This window comes from Mercurialis annua, linkage group LG4, assembly GCF_937616625.2.
Source record: "Mercurialis annua linkage group LG4, ddMerAnnu1.2, whole genome shotgun sequence".
NCBI lineage: Eukaryota > Viridiplantae > Streptophyta > Magnoliopsida > Malpighiales > Euphorbiaceae > Mercurialis > Mercurialis annua.
The window spans coordinates 34582258-34598732 of NC_065573.1; the positions used below are offsets into that span (position 1 = coordinate 34582258).

At 31.5% G+C, this 16475-nt stretch overlaps 2 protein-coding genes across 8 annotated transcripts; one reads left to right on the forward strand and one right to left on the reverse strand.

The window, feature by feature from the left end:
• Positions 1-419: 419 nt before the first annotated feature.
• On the reverse strand, positions 420-4402 carry LOC126677418 (amino acid transporter AVT6A-like). Its single transcript, XM_050372017.1, has 6 exons — positions 3893-4402; positions 3324-3795; positions 3040-3192; positions 2565-2768; positions 1497-1962; positions 420-862 (listed from the first exon to the last, which is right to left on the reverse strand). Exons 2-6 carry the CDS (start codon positions 3745-3747, stop codon positions 724-726), a joined length of 1386 nt encoding a protein of 461 aa, XP_050227974.1. The 5' UTR covers positions 3748-3795; positions 3893-4402; the 3' UTR covers positions 420-723.
• Positions 4403-9197: 4795 nt separating this feature from the next.
• On the forward strand, positions 9198-16395 carry LOC126677137 (WPP domain-interacting tail-anchored protein 1). 7 transcript variants are annotated; one of them, XM_056105380.1, is made up of 6 exons: positions 9635-9764; positions 11036-11894; positions 12242-13248; positions 15013-15171; positions 15346-15399; positions 15934-16021. In XM_056105380.1, exons 2-5 carry the CDS (start codon positions 11357-11359, stop codon positions 15352-15354), a joined length of 1713 nt encoding a protein of 570 aa, XP_055961355.1. In that variant the 5' UTR covers positions 9635-9764; positions 11036-11356; the 3' UTR covers positions 15355-15399; positions 15934-16021. The 7 variants fall into 7 exon arrangements, with proteins under 7 accessions (XP_055961354.1, XP_050227568.1, XP_055961355.1 ...); XM_050371610.2 differs by lacking the exon at positions 15346-15399 and having other exon boundaries at positions 9641-9764; positions 11036-11211; positions 11312-11894; positions 15934-16395; XM_056105379.1 differs by lacking the exons at positions 9635-9764; positions 15346-15399 and adding an exon at positions 9198-9316 and having other exon boundaries at positions 11312-11894; positions 15934-16395.
• Positions 16396-16475: the final 80 nt, after the last annotated feature.

Here is a 16475-nt window from a genome sequence, read left to right on the forward strand (position 1 = left end):
TGAAATTAGAAACTCAATCAGTTTGATTTTCATTTTAGAATTTTGATCTCGAACTCTAATGAGAAATAAGTTTGACTAGCTCGACTTGATTATTTGTAAAAATTATTAAATTTAAATTTTAGTATAAGAATAATAATAATAATAATAATATGATTTATGAATATGTAATTATAGAGATTAAAAAAAGTAAATATCAAAATTCGATTAGATTTTATGAGCCTGTTAAATTGAGTATATTAATTTTAAAAACTCCACTCGTCAACTAACTCGAATAGTTTGAACTTCAACTTGACTAGATTAACATCGAAAAAATGACACGAATCAGTTATACTCTAATATAGAGCATTTTTGAAAAATTTAGCCTGCCTTAAAAGTAAATACTCAGCTGAAAATCACATGGCTAATTGGCGATAACTCAATTGCACAATTCGAATTTATGTCTTCATTTTTATGATTTCCTTATAAAATCAACAAAGATCCACACAACAATCCCAAAATAAAGCACATACTAGTACAACAATACACACATGGTAAGAGGTTCAGAAGGGTTTCAGAGACCTTCATCTTCTTCAGCAAAATGACTTTATACAGTGATCCGAGTCTCATATTATTCAGACCTTCAACTCATTACACATTCCCAGAGGACTCCAACTTCGACTGAGAATATCCGCCAATCGAGGACTCTTCGCTAGAAGAGTAACCTTCCTCTTTGTTCATAACAGATCATGCGCGAGGTGATGTGCTCTTTTTAATCAAGGCGTAGGCATCACTGTAGATGGCGATGGCATTTGAGAACACGGCAAGCACAATCATAAAAGTAGATAAGATTTTGTCCCTCTTTGTTGCTATATTGTGACGATCCCTGAGAATGCCAAAGTGAAACATCAATCAGCTATAGATCAAAGATCACAAACAATAATAATTCTCATTCATCTCAAATTAAAGTGAGATATTCCAGATAGACTTCATATTTAGGTCAACATTACTGTTTTTATTTTTCTGAATTTTAAAAAACAAAACATACAATATTTAGTAAACCAAAAGGTCATCTATTTATTTATTTACTATTTTCTAAAGGGACGAGTTCATTAAAATAACTAGTGGTTTTGACCTTTTAACACATGAACTTTTTACATCATAAATGTGCTATGGATTTTTAGCAAAATAATGTCCAATTTCGTTACTTTAATCTGTTGAACGACTTGGTTGACATAAATAGAGTACAATCTAGTTGCTCAAATGTAAATTATTCAATCAAAGTTATCTCCACACAAAATCATCTGGAACCCTAAATCCTAAAACACTTCCCAAATTTTTCATACTACCTAATGGGACTGGCCATATATAAACTACCTTTTAAACAAAGCAAAATAGAGCATATAAAACTCAAGCTACTTATCAAAACAAACATAGCCAAATAAGATAAAATGAAAGACACGGAAAGAGAGAGAATTAACGTTGAAATTGCTTGTTCGAATAACAAGGTATAAACGCACCTAAGTGTGATGGAAGCAGGAAAAATGAACCCAAGGCAAACCGCAGCAGTGGCTCCAGTAAATTGGAAAGCATCCCAGATGCTTGGAATAAAATTAGCGCCCAAGAAAATCACACCGATTAGAGCAACGGTGATTGATGCAAACCTAGTATTGTCTTGGTAAAGAGATCGCCCTGAGGGAAATAGGAGGCCGTCCAGGTTGAGTCGTAAAGGATAGAATACAATTGGAAATACCAGCATAAGATGAGCAGCATAACTAACACGAACGGCATCATTAAGTAATGAACTGTAAGGAATGCCAAGATCCTTATCAAAGTTGGCAAGCACATCGTCAAGAGTTCCATCTCCAAAAAGAAGAAATCCGAAAATGCTGGTCATTATGTAAACTGTTGAGCATAAAGCCAGTGAAGTTCGCACAACTGGTTTTATCTGAGTATAGTCCGTGAGTTCATTATCTATGCTGTGAACTGCATAAGTATAAATTCTTGTCATTGAAGTAGTTCCAATTTAAATGTAGAGCATACAACCGTAATTTAAATATTTAACCCCAAACACAAACCCTGGGTAAACATCAATTATCGATTTTAGTTAATTTAACTTTAGTAACCAGTACTAATTTGAAATAGTTTTGCAGGTAATTTAATAACAAGCTGAAACAAAAGGCATCACAATAAGCCTATGTAGAATTCTGAATGCAGACATAAATTATCTATCCTAGTCTACGAATAAAAAAATGTGAAAAAAGGTTTAACTTCAAGCTGCTGACTATTCTGTATCTTATCTTCACAGAGTTGACTGCCCAATAAGTAAGAAGCAAACAAACTATCGTAAACGGAAGCAATTACTTTGCCAAAAAAAAATGTAAGAAAATAATCAGAGTTTTTAAATGTTTACGATAATAAGTTATTAATGTATTGAGGGTGCATTACAAAGGTATTACGTGCATAGCTTAGCAGACATAAGACTTGTTAGTACTACCTGAGTCTTTATCAGCCTACCATCTCACATATTTCAAGCATCATTTCTCAGAAGAAAAAAAAGGATTTCCAGATAACTACGGCATACGTACCATTGTAATGGCAGATATATGCAGTAACAAGAACAGGAACTACAGTGAAGAGCTTCCAGACAGATGTCAAATCTGTAACATCTGGTAATAATCTGGGCATCATTATACTTCCATTTATCAACTTGACAATTGTGATCCCCATGGTGATTACAAGAAACACAACTGCTAGAGCAACTGATAAAGCTGATGTGAAGCTTAAAGAATCTGCAAAAAGAAAATGGCATTATCGACCACAAGCAAATACTTAATATTCACAAAATAGCAGAAAGGATACAGTAGGCAGTTGAAATGAAATGTTACGGTCATTAAACCTCAACTTAATATCAGAAGTAACATAAAGCACATCCACATTAAATTAGAGTTTTGAGGTACCATAACTGCCCACTAAACAGATAAAATAACCCGAGTGGATTAGTTATCTCTTAAAGGAACCACGATAAGAAACAAAATTTCCAAATCACTACATGACACTAACCAATTCGCTTAAAGCAAGCAAGTGGAGAAAATATAGCAAGTGTAATGACAAGGAGGAGAAAGGTGCGTGCAGTCCACCAGTGTTCTCCAAACCAGCCCTCAAGCACACCGAAATGGTGAGCTCCACCCGAAGATGTTCCAGACAGCACATCACCTTCATATAAGCAAGCACAACAAATTTAAACAATTTCAGTCCTTCACTACAGTCTACAGCATATCAGAAATGGAAACACAAATCAAGCATACATAAAAAAACTAGAGAAATTTAATGGTACGGTAGCATACCAATGATAATCATATATACAATGAGCACACCAATGTTGTTAACTAAAACAGCAACTTGCAACATAATCTTCCCATACTTTCCAAAGGCATCACCCATAAGTCCTCCATACGAAGCACACTTCCCCGCCCTACTAAACCTAAGCAACAACTCAATTGAAGCATTGGTCAAGAAGGCCATAAAGATGATCATAGCAACCCCAAGGCCGAGGCCTAACACTTTCATGGTAGCAGGGAGTGCCATAATTCCAGCACCAACTATAGTAGTTGATAAATTGAACACAGCCCCTGTAAAAGAAGCTCCATCAAACTCATCAAAACCAGCATGTTCTTCTTGGCTTTTAGGCAACAAGGGAGCCTTCTCATTAACTGGTTTCGTCTTCCTCGACTTCCTCTCCCTTTTCGGAGCATGGCTTTCAATTGTCATCCTGTAATACAATTCTGCAAAGCCTCTAGCTCCCACAGCCACAAAAATCTGTGATTCATAACAACACAAAATTAGCTTAGTAATTCAAGAACTAGTCAAGTTAAATTATGAAACCAAGTCAACCGTAACTTCAACAAAATCTAACCTTTACTATATGTCTGGAATTGAATAAGCAGTCAAGTTTTTTCAATCTAGATTAAATTTTTCAGCACCACCAGATAACCCAGATAGCAAAACCTCAAAATTAAGCTTATCAATCAAAAAACACCTTTAAAATCTATACAGTTGAAGAAAAAAATAGTACTACAAACAACAAAGGAATGACCTTTAAGATAAAAATGAAAAAAATAACAAACCCCAATTCCCAAAATTCTTTAATAAACACAATTTAAACGCCAAAAAATCAATTAACAAGTATAAAGATAGAAAATTTGAAAATGGGTAGAGAAATAAAATACAAGATTGTCTCTCTAAATAGACCAAAAAATTATTTAGAGAGATAAAAAGGCACACGAAAAGACAAGTATTTCACTGTTTGTATGGACAGTGATTATGACGTATACGAATTGACAAGAAATGGTTTAATAATTTTAGTGAATTACAGGGAAATACAATCAGAGTTTTTTTGGGTTTAGATGGGAAATTAATTACAGTTATTAGTTGATAGAGGTCATCTTTTCGGATTTTTATGATTTATATTAGCATTTATAGAACCATTTTCCTTTGATGAAGAGATGACAACCATGAAACAACCAGTATTTACCGATTTTTTTTTAACTTACTAATATTTACCAATTTTTTTGTGTATAATTATAATAAAAATAATGTATAAAAGATTAAAAATTTAATAAAGTTATCTTTTTAAATATTTTCATTTGTGGAAAATAATAACATAATTATTTTCATTTAAATAATAAATAATGCAAAATTAATACAAATATAAATGGACTTATGTGGTAATATGCCCCTTCAACTTGTAAGTAATGACCAATTAACACATAAATTAACTTTATGGGTAAATCAGTACACGAACTTGCTAATTATGAACAATTAGCCTCTTTTTCAAAATTCGCCGCTCAATTTGTAAGTTAATTGTCCCTTCAATTGTTAATTTACCCATTTAACTTGTAATGTAATTTGTTAAAATAGGGCTAATTGTCCATAGTCACTAAATTTATATACTGATTTGTCCTAAAAATTAATTTATGTAATAAATGTTTATTTTTTACAAGTTATGGGAGCAAATTGCTACTTAAGCTTATATAAATGAGTCCAGTCTTGTTTGGTGTCTGCTTGGATGATTGTAAGAAATTGACAAATATGTTTTTAGAAGAAAAATATAAAAAATCTGTTCATGATTGGATTTGGAATCAAAAAGCCATGTTAGACCTTGTACTTATCCAAGCAGACAAAATTCCGAAGTACGAGTTGAGTGCTACACAAATTAAGCCATTTTATATTTGTTTAAAAGTTATATTAATGTATTTGGTTGTCATGTAAACTGAAATATCATTCGAATCCATAATTAAATTAATTAAGAAAACATGTTTCATACTTTTTATTTTCATTTTGCATTTATTAATAATGTACTTCTGATTAATGATAATTTTTACTATTTTTAATTAAGTAAAATTAACAAAATAAAACAAAAAAACAACTAATTTAGGTAGAACAAAATAATTAATTATATAATTAATTTTAAAATATAATTTTTGGAGATATTAAAAATAATAATTTTAATACCATTACTATCTTTAATAAATATTAATTAAATTTCTATTAAGAGATTTCTATGATTATTACTAGATGAAATAATGCAGAAAAAAAATTCTAAATAAGTAGAAATAATAAATAAATACAGTAATTTCAATTGAAATAAAAAATACAAAGCGAGTTTGATCGAGTTGCATGTATCACACGCTTTTCTTATAACAAATTTGCTCTTAACTAGTGGCGGAACCAGAATTTTTTTCCAGTCCAGACTAACTAATATGTAAAAAATAAATAATTTTAACGTAAAATATGCACATTCTTGTAATTTTAAAAATTATTTCAATAAAAATTGTTTCGCTCCTCCAATTTAAAATAAAAAAAAGTTCAAATTCATGATTTTAGATTAAAAAAAATTCATAACTTGTTAATTTTGGGTCGTTTTACATTAATATTTATTTTTTCAATTAATTACTATTTTATTTTATTAATTTGATTTCATGGAAATAAATTGAGTCCAATTTAGAAAAGAAATTAGTAATTTTTATATGTATTTTATTTTTATTTGTAATCAACCAAAGAGGAAATTAGTCGTTACTATCATGTAATAGACATCCAATTTCATCCTATGAACAGTGGCGGATCCAGGAATTTTTTCCAGCCCGGGCTAAGTAACATATAATAAATAAATTCATTTGCATAAAATTCATTGTTGATGTCAATCGAGTACGATAAGCAACCTCTGTGTGAGAAGAATGTTGAGTAAATATGTGCTCCAGGATCTGCAATTATATCAGTAGAATCAAACTCAATATGTTTTCTTTTTTGTCCCAAAATTATACCCAAGTCAACTTGTTTATCACAAGAATTAACAATTTTTGGTATTTTAATAACAAATTTATCCATAACATAAATAAAATCATTTTAATTAGTTTTTATCATGTAATTTAATTTAATATTTTCAAAAATATCCAAATAATAAAATTCATCAAGTATTTATCAACAAAATAAAATGACATTAATTAGAATAATTAATGGTTGTATTCTAATCACTTCTTTGATTTTGTATGAATAAATCAAGTTAAAAAACCTAAAAAAATAGGATTGAAGAGAATTATTTAATAATAAAAAAAATAAATCAACTAAATTAATTTACACAAATAAAATTTAAAAAGAAAAAAACTTACCCAAATTTAGAGGTTAATTAATTTGGGAGATTTGAAATTAGAGAAATTATATTATAATTTAGAAATTAGATTGTAAATTTGAAAATTTAACGAAGAACTAATAGCATAAGAGATGAGTGGAGGATGAAATTGAAGGATTAAATAGAAATATTGTCAAATTATAATGGTGGGGGCTGTTTCTTTTTAGCTGTGACTGCCTAAAACAAAGTAGATGAAAACTGAAGGGTCATTATGGCCCTTTATTGTTTTAATTAAATAGAGGCCAAAACGACGTCGTTTTGGCCTCTTAAATTAGAAAAAATTTGATCGAAGAAGGCTATTATTAGCCTTCTGCTTCTTCCTCAGTTCTTATCCTCTGCACTGCACACAATATTTTTTCTTTTCCGGGCAGCCATGGCTGGCTTTCACAAGAGCAGCACTGGTCCTCCAAACTTCCGGCGGCCAGCCAGGGCTCAAGCCTACCCGAGCCTAAGGCTAGATCCGCCCCTGCCTATGAATGCAATTGTCATCGTCATAATCATCTTTTAGACTCTGATTTTCCCATCCCATTAATAAATAGGCAATTGTCATTGTCATCTTTTACACCTCTAATCTCCCCTTCTCATGCAATTGTCATCAAAGTTAGGCGCTAACCACCATTTTTTTATAGTATTAAATTGGTATAATACATAGTTTATTGATTAATTAATACTTAATCAAAACTTCTACTTATTATTATAATAAACATGTGGCTGTGACTGCACCAGCTCTAAAAGAATGGTGATATGCTGACTAGGAATCTAAGCCAATAAACTTATTTGGAATATTTTTTTAATTAAACATTATTGTTAGCTTCTCTTAATAGCAACCAAGCGATTGATGAGAAATGTTTTTTCTTATTAAATTATTCGTAATCAAAGCTGAATCAAAATTGAGTTGGTGACTTTATTTTCTTTGTTTAATAAAGATAAATGCCTTAGGTGAATCTCAATCACATCCTAACATGTTATTCTTGTGGTTACCATTAATCTTTGGCCTCGCTTGATTCGTTTTATAGCAATTCCTGGGAAGTAACTTTCCGGAAAGTGTAGTTCCCGGAAAGTTAACTTCCCAAGAAGTTTGTTAAATGCTACTTGTTTCAATTTTTACTTCCTGAGAAGTACAAAATTAGTTTTAATATAATATACTATATTTTTAACTAAAAGACATAAATGTCCTTTGATAATTTTTATATTATTAAACAAATAATTTTAATTTAAAAATCGAACAATAAATAATTTAATTTTTGCTTATTATCTCTTATTTTACGATTCACGTACTATTTAGGAGAGTTTTAAATATTAAAATTTAAAAATTATATTTTTTTATTTAAATTTTACATAATATAAAATATTTAATAAAAATATTTACTTATTATAAATAACAATTATAAAATAATATAAGTATATTTTTTGAAATAAATAAAAATATTTTATATGAATTTTAAAAGAAAAAAAAAAGAAAAGAATTAAGGTTAAATTAGGAAAAACCAACAAAAGTGCTAGGAAAGTTCTACTTCCTTGGATTTTGCTAGGGAAGTTACTTCCCTAATCAAAGGGAAGTTAAACGTCCAACTTCTCGGGAAGTAAAATGTAAAAATTGAACCAAGCAAAAAAAAGTTTGCTACTTCCCGGGAAGTACAACTTCCCTAGTCTATTTACCTCCAACCAAGTAAGGCCTTTATTGCATTCTATCCCTTTTAAATAAATATATATATATATATATATATATACATAATCGTGATAAAAAAATTATTTTCTACTAATAATATTCTTAGAGAAATTCAAAAAATTTTATACTAAATTTAAAATTTAGTTGTAACAATCCTATGTTTGTTTGCTGAAAAGTAATTTTCTCACTCTAAGACTATTAAGAAAATGAAACAAAATAAAATTAAAATATAACATTTTATTATTCGATAAAAATAAGTTTACTTTTATGAAAAGAAGAAACTTTCTATTATACCAATGAGATTCAAATGATATAAGCGTTCAGCAGAAAATTGCTAAAGTTGTGGGTTCAATTTTTTTTTCATAAACACTTCTTATATTTCAATTATATAAAAAAAAACTTTACATTTTTTCTAGATTTGATGTATGCATGGGCTTTCTATAATTATTTTATGGCTAAACCCATTTTAAAGTCTTTAAACTTTCATTTTTTGGTTCACTAAGTCCTTCAATTTTTATTTGACTTTCTCAAATCCTTAAACTTTCATTTTTTGGTTTATCAGGTCCCTCAATTTATATTTAACTTTTTCAGATCCTTAAACTTTTGTTTTTTGGTTCATTAGGTCCTTAAATAAAGATCCAATTTAGGACCAATGAACCAAAAAATAAACAATTAGGGACTTAAAAAATACAAATAAAAATTGAAGAATATTATAAACCAAAAAATAAAAATTTAAGGATCCAAAGAAGTCAAATAGAAATTAAAAAACCTAATAAACTAAAAATATATAGTTTAAGGACTTTAAAATAGGTTTAGCTTTATTTTATTCTTTACAAAATAAACAAATATGGCATGCGCGACCACCGCCCATCTTTAACAACAGTCTAGCAGCTGCAAGTTTGATCAGCAATTCCTCTGCCCAAATCAATTACGCAACATTCAAAACTACAATCATCCACCCACTAATGGGGTTGGTTCAAGTGGTAAGCGGCTTGTTATTGTTTAAGTAAGGTCTCCGATCATGCAAAAAAATTTCACTTGCAAACTCACCCATCATACCAAGAGCACGACACGAGTCGGATCCAGATTTAGGACAAAATCCTGAAAAACGGATGGATTAACAAAAAAAAAAATTCAATCATCCATCATTCCTCACCACCACTTACCGGACCGGATCGGAGATTTTCGTGGGTCAAAGTCTGCGTCATTTGTAAGTCTAACTGACACACGTGTGGTTATGTTAAAGCACACGTGTGGTTCTCCGATGTTACACGTGTCCTTCTACAGTATATTAGATCTTAATTAAAATATTTAAACAGACTAATTAATATATCTACACTTTAATTAGCAACATTAATCTGTTTCACTTTCGGTTGCTCTTGCTTCTCTGTATTTTTCTCGTCACAACGGTCGCTTTCTCCTCTTAAAAGGGTATAACTCCAAATTCAAATTCTGTTTATCGGTAAAATTTAAATTTTTCGTTTTATGATGCAAACCTTAGACATGAGTATTATTTCAAAAGATTTAATGATTGTTACATTATGTAGTAATGAATACATTAGGTGTTTTTAGATCAATTAGATCAACTTATAAATATGGAATATCTTTTTTACTTTAAATGTGTTAAATTTAATAATACAAAGTAGAGTCTTCTGTAAGTTTGATTGGTATATGTAATTATTATGCATTGTTTGATATTCTATTGAATTTTGAACAATTGTACAGTATTCTAAGTGTAGGGTTGATAAGCAAATATGAGTTTGTTATTAGTTTTTGAGTTAGATATGGAAATGTGAGTTTAGTATGTTAATTATTGCACAAATTATTGATTTCTTTTGTCTATAGGTTGTAATTAAGCTAGCATTCGGTTGAAGGAAACTATTATAGCCACATTCGGATGCAGTTGAAACTTTACATGTATCGGTGTTGTTGGTTGTTGTTAGTGTTTGTTGTTTGGAAATGGTTAGAAATTGTAGTTGAACTCTTAGTATTGTTTCGATAAAAAAAACTCTTAGTATTGGCTGTAGAGAACTAAAATCTTGCTATAGACATTGTTCTTATCACTTTGCCTTTTGACATAGTTTATTTTAGAAGAACAAGGTGGTTCTGATGAGTAACTTACTTATATGTAAACCTGGATATTTGAAAGTAAAAAAGAGGTGCCGCTATGCTGGAGGTTCTAGAATCTTTGGATTAAATTGTTATTTAGGGTCATAATGTGATGGAGTTGCAAGACTTTTGGCATGTAAATGGCAAGGATTGTCTTTTAGGCTGTGATGTATATTAGATCCAACTTTATTTTCTAATCATAAAAACAGTTGCATTTAGAGCCAGTACATAACTAGTGAAAAACTACAACAATTTGTTTTTTAATTTTCAATTCCCATCACCTGAAAAAAGTAAACTTATTCAATTTTTGGTTAGTAGAAGCTAGATTATATTTGTCTATTAAGGTGAATGAAACGCTGATCGTGCTTTAGTTTTTGTTCTTACATTTTCCAAATTGATATTGGCTGATAAATTTAAATGTAAAATTTGTGAGAAACTGATATGAAATGATGCTGGGCTGCTATTAACTCTTTCCTTATTTTCAAATTCACCACCAACTAATGGATCTTAGTGTTGGGCGCTTGACACTGTTTTGAAATATAATTTCACTGAAGAACTTCCTTTCTAATTTCTCGTTTTCCTTCTTATTAAAGATGTTGGTGGTTTTCACCACTGACAAAGGATGCCTGGAAGTTCAAAGTTGATCTGGTGTAGCATCTGTGCTGCTATGCTCTTACCCCCTAATCAAGATGGATAGAAGGAAGTGAATTATTAATATCTATTTTTATGCTACACTAGTATGAATCTGCATACTTATGGAATAATGGAAGTCAGTGTTGTTATTTGAGAGTACATATTTTAGTCTTAAGTTCTTAACATCTATTTTTTTTTTCTTGTGTATGGCACTAACATTATCTGAGTTTTTTCAGTGTTGATATTGAAGCTTTAAGGAACAAGGATAATTAGACTCGACCATGGATACTGAAGTCATTGCTTGTATTGATGATGTCAACTCTGCAGACCAAGAAAGTGAATCAAGTAAAGTCGATTTAATTGTGGAGATGTCTTCTAATGGAGAGATAACTTCCGAGTTAGGAATTGCAGATAGATTTCTGACTAGAATGGAATTAAATTTAGCATGTGCTTCTGAGAAATTGATTAACCTAAATATTCTTATGATGCATGTGGCTACCAAGGAAAGTGAGTTTGAAACAATAACCTCGCCAGTTGGAGACTCACTAGAGGCGTTAGAATTTGATCTCTTATCAGGGATTTTGGATTCTGAATTGACAGAAATGGACAAGTTCATGATAACTTCGCAGGAAAATATCATTGAGGTCCGTCACATGATATCCTCGTATGAACATTCGGGTGAAATATTTGTGGCAATGGAAGAAAAGTTATTTGATTCAGAGAAGTCACTGGAGAAGTTACAAGATCAAATTTCAGAAATCAGGGAGCAATCTGACAAGTTCCGAAAGACCTTATTATGTCTAACTAGAGATGAAAATTGTAAGCTACCAAATTGTTGGTTAAAATTTTCTGTTTATGCTAATCTGAATTTGAATAATCAGTTTTGTTTTTGTATAATCAGTTAAATTTTTAATCATGCTAGGAGTTCCTATGATAGTCCATTTATGTTTGCTCTTGAAACTTGACGTAGTTCTGGTAGTTTGTAATGGGAAATTTCATAAAATTTTCATTTTAAAAGGCATACTGCTGTTGCTTCTAAAGAGATACTTGGCAAGTAGAGCAGCTCTTGATTCTATTTATATGATTATTTTGGACTTCGATGCCAAGAAAAATATATAGTATAAAATGGCTTTTAACCGTTTGAATTTCTATTCCTCCAATTATAGGGCATGGAAATGAAGGGTCAAACGGCTCAGAAGATGGCCAATCTTCAGACATGAATACAAAAATAAAGCTGCAAACTGCTGAACAACGAAGGCATTTTTTGAGGATGTTAGAGAAATCACTGGCAAGAGAGTTGGATCTTGAATATAAGTTAACTGAATCGAGAAACATTGAAGAGGAGCTGAAAAATAGGTTAATTTCTACAGAACAAGAGGTATTCTTCATGGAAGAAGAAGCAGTAGAAATTTGTGAAAAGTGTTTCACAGCAGAAAATGCTGCTGAAATCCTTAAAGGAATTTCTCAAGGACTACTTAGCAAACTCCAGATACTTCAGTTCAATTTGAATGGCACAAACCAACGAGAAATTGATCTAAGATCAAAGCTTGAAAAATGTATGGAACAGTTGGAAACCAAAGAAAATGCTTTGCAGGAGGTCAGCAGTAGCAGTGCAAAACTCAGCAACTCTTTTTTATCACAGACTGGCAGTTTAAAAGCAAGCTTGATAGAAGCTGAAGATAAATTACTTCTTGCAAATTCCGAGGCCTTGGCTCTAAAAGAAAAATTGAATTTACTTGAGAAACAGCTGGATGGCCCACATCTTAAAGTTACCTCTGAGAAGGTGGATTATTTAGAAAAGCAGTTGAGGGAATCTGAAGTTCAGCTCCAGCATGCAGTGGCGTCTGTTGATGCTAGTCAGGAGAAGCAAAATATGTTGTATGCCACAGTTAGAGATATGGAAAATCTCATTGAAGATCTGAAGTTGAAAGTTCTTAAAGCTGAAAATCGGGCAGATAGTGCAGATGATAAATGTATTACATTATCCGAATCTAATGCAGAACTAACTGAAGAACTGGGTTTTTTGAGGGGAAAGCTTGTTTCATTAGAGGCATCTTTAAATAGAACTGAGGAAACAAAAATGACTACTGCAAGGGACATTGGTATTCGAACTAAAGTAATAACAGATTTAGTGATGCAATTGGCTATAGAAAGAGAACGGCTTCATAAGCAGGTATTAATCTCTCGTCTCATAATGATGGTTTTTTTTTTCTGGATTTATTACTCGCATAGTTAGTATTCATCCATTAAATCTAAAAAGCTAATTATAAGCGGCAAAGTATCAACAACATTAGGCTTCCATGAGTTGCTCATTAAGTCATACCATATAGTCATCTGTTCACAGCAATGAAGAAACATTTTGATTACTAACTGGGGTGGGGCTCAGTAAGTAAGAATGTTGGCTATTTTCACAGATTCCTGTCATGAAAATCACCATATACTTTATTTTGATGAGTCTTCAGACAGTTTTGGTAGAAAATTAATGACGGAAATTGTCTTCGAAACTTCAGATGTAGAAGTAACCAAAACAAATAATAATTTAGTTAGTAATGTTTAAACTCAACAAAAAGAAAATCAAAATTTAATTGAAGACATGTTGCTCTCTCTCTCTCCCTCTGTCTGTTTATGCACGTGTTTGTGTGTTAACCAAATTACTAGTATCTAAGCTATTGAGATCATGGGAAAATTGGGTGATACTTAATTTAGGGATTGGGGAAATTATCTTTATTTTAATGCGTGACTAGTTTTGTTAGGGGGCAGTAGTTTCTTTGTGAAGTTAGCAATTACTTCCTCCCTTCCTTAATACTTGACGTTTTAGGTGTGTGCACAAAAATTAAGGAATGTAATTAACACATAGCAAGATACTATACTATCGCTACAATAACTCATATTATCATTTATTAGCTGTAATTTTTTTTAAAAGTAGCATGTATAAATAAGCATAGAATAGAGCAAAAGATTGTTAAAGTGCATTGGTAGTATAAAACCGTCATATAAATTGGAACAAAAATTTCTATGTAGAACGTCAATTATTAAGGAATGGAGAGAGTATTAAATAGTGGGTGGCTCCTTCAGCATTTTAGGTAGCTTTTTCTAGTATTCTGATGTTGTATATAAGTGAGATTTTCTTGCTAAAATCTTAAGATCCAGATGGTTCTCTCAGCAATCCCTTACCAATTGATCAGTGGGGGCTCTCTGGGAGCCCTCACTTAGAGATGGAAGGTTTATATTCCTGGTCACTTACTATTCTTTAATTTTCATTGGCAAACTCTCTTTTCTCTTTACGAAGGAGGGCAATTTGGATGATTATAATTTGAATATCATAACGTATGGATTTTGGAATGGAATATGGGGATTCTGGAGATTGAACACGATACAAGATGCACAAATGATTTTAAGTAATGAAAGGAAGGTGATTTGTGGTAGTTCTTATTGACATTTCCCTTATTTGTTCTGCAGCTATGAGCTATGTATTGTATATTCTCTTCAAATTCTTGGTGCTAATTTAGTGATCCATTTTTTTGTCAAGGAAAACTCTCCTTTTTTTACCTATATTGTTCTTGTAGCAATCACTGTCAATTTGGTTGGGTATAGCTGAGGTTCTCCACTTGAGATTTTTTTTAAACTGTACTCTGAATCGATGTATTGGGGTTACTGCAGCTGTTTTGGTGTATGGGTTATATAGGCATGGAAAGCCTCTTTGGAATATGCAAGCAGAAGGCTGCATACAAATGCGCCTATCCTCCCCTACCTTTAATAGATGGGGAGCACTTTGTGCATCGGTTTAGCTGTAACAATCATTGTTTACTTTGGTGCTGGGTTTTGATGAGTTAGACACACACTGCAGACATGTGTGCATATGTTTTATTGCATTTTTGAACTTTTTATTTTTTGCTGATTTGGCTTAGATTGACTGGTGCTTTTTTAATACGTGCAGATAACATCATTAGCACTTGACAATAGAACTTTGGTGGTGAAGTTACAGCAATCAGGCATAGCTCCCTTTGTAGCTAGCAGCCATCTTCAAAAAGGGAATGGTGAAAAACATCTGTTTTCTGAGCATGAGAAAACCCATATCCCTGCTCCTGCGTCCAAGGTAGGTCCAAGCTCTTATGTTCTGAGTATGTTTAGTTAAAATATTCATGATGAGCTGGGAGGGTTTTAATTTGGAAAATACTGCAGTTTATGATATGCAAGGTGCATATAATTTATGTTTGGTGAGGTTTTGTCCGCATGTTTAAAGTTTCCCCTTATTGAATTTCCCCTCCAGATCTCTTAGCTCACTTCATTTTCCTCAATCAGTAGAATGCATGTCCAACCAAAGGTAAAAGCCATTTTTAATTCTAAGGAAAATTTTATTGTCTTGAAAATGTGAAGCCGTTATTTATGGGTTTTATATGAACCTGCAAAATTGTGGGAAATTCAGAATATGACCTGTTCTGAAATCATGATTAGTGGTCTTTTTATTTTTTTCACATTTGATATGCAATTTACCCTTTTCTCGTACTGTATTCCCTTACCTCCAAATGAATATTGTCCATCTTTAACTATTTTGTCTCTTTCAAAAAGAAAATCAAGTTTTGCGGTGGGCTCCAATAATGGTATGGTTGAGTTTCAATGTGACAATGGAACTACTTGAAAAAGATATGTTCTCAAGAGAATTTTAATCCCTTCAGAAACCAATGCAGTTATAAGAAATTTCAGCCTACCTAGGCAAAGAAATAGGATTTCAGTTTCTTTTAAGTTTTACAATATTATTTATAAAATTCATCTGTTTGTATCCTTTTTCCAGACCAACCCAAGTGTGAATCTATTATAACTCTTTTTTCTATATTATCTTTATATTTACTGTCTACAGCTTAATGAGACCAAGAAAAGTGCATCTGTTGTTGAAGCTGAGATGAGAACTGCAGATTTCGTATTGGAGCCTGGGAATGTGAGAAGGATTGATGCCGGGGTGCTCAATTACAAACACGTGATCGTGGCAATAGTCGTCCTGTTGATTTCAGCAGCTGTTTACTTATTTCAACCACTGAATCAGATTTTACGACTATAGAGATCCTCGCCCAATTTTGATAGTTTCTAACTTTCATCTCACTGGAATGCTAAAATAGTGGACATGGATATGGTATGATTTTAACCTAGTTTTGTCTTCTGTGATATTATAGAAGTGATGAGGAAATGTTATGAAAGGATAAATAGTAAGGTTTTGTATGTTTAGTCAGCTCTGTATATGATATCAGAGGCATTGTATAAATGTTAACCGGTTTTTGTTGGATCTAATTTTTACTTCTGTTGATAGCAAAATTTTGTTCTGTTATCTTTTTGTTGTCTTGTGTTATTAGAGAAGATTAGAAAATGATTCATGGCAGTTGTAAGAATTTAATTTGAGAAGTAGTC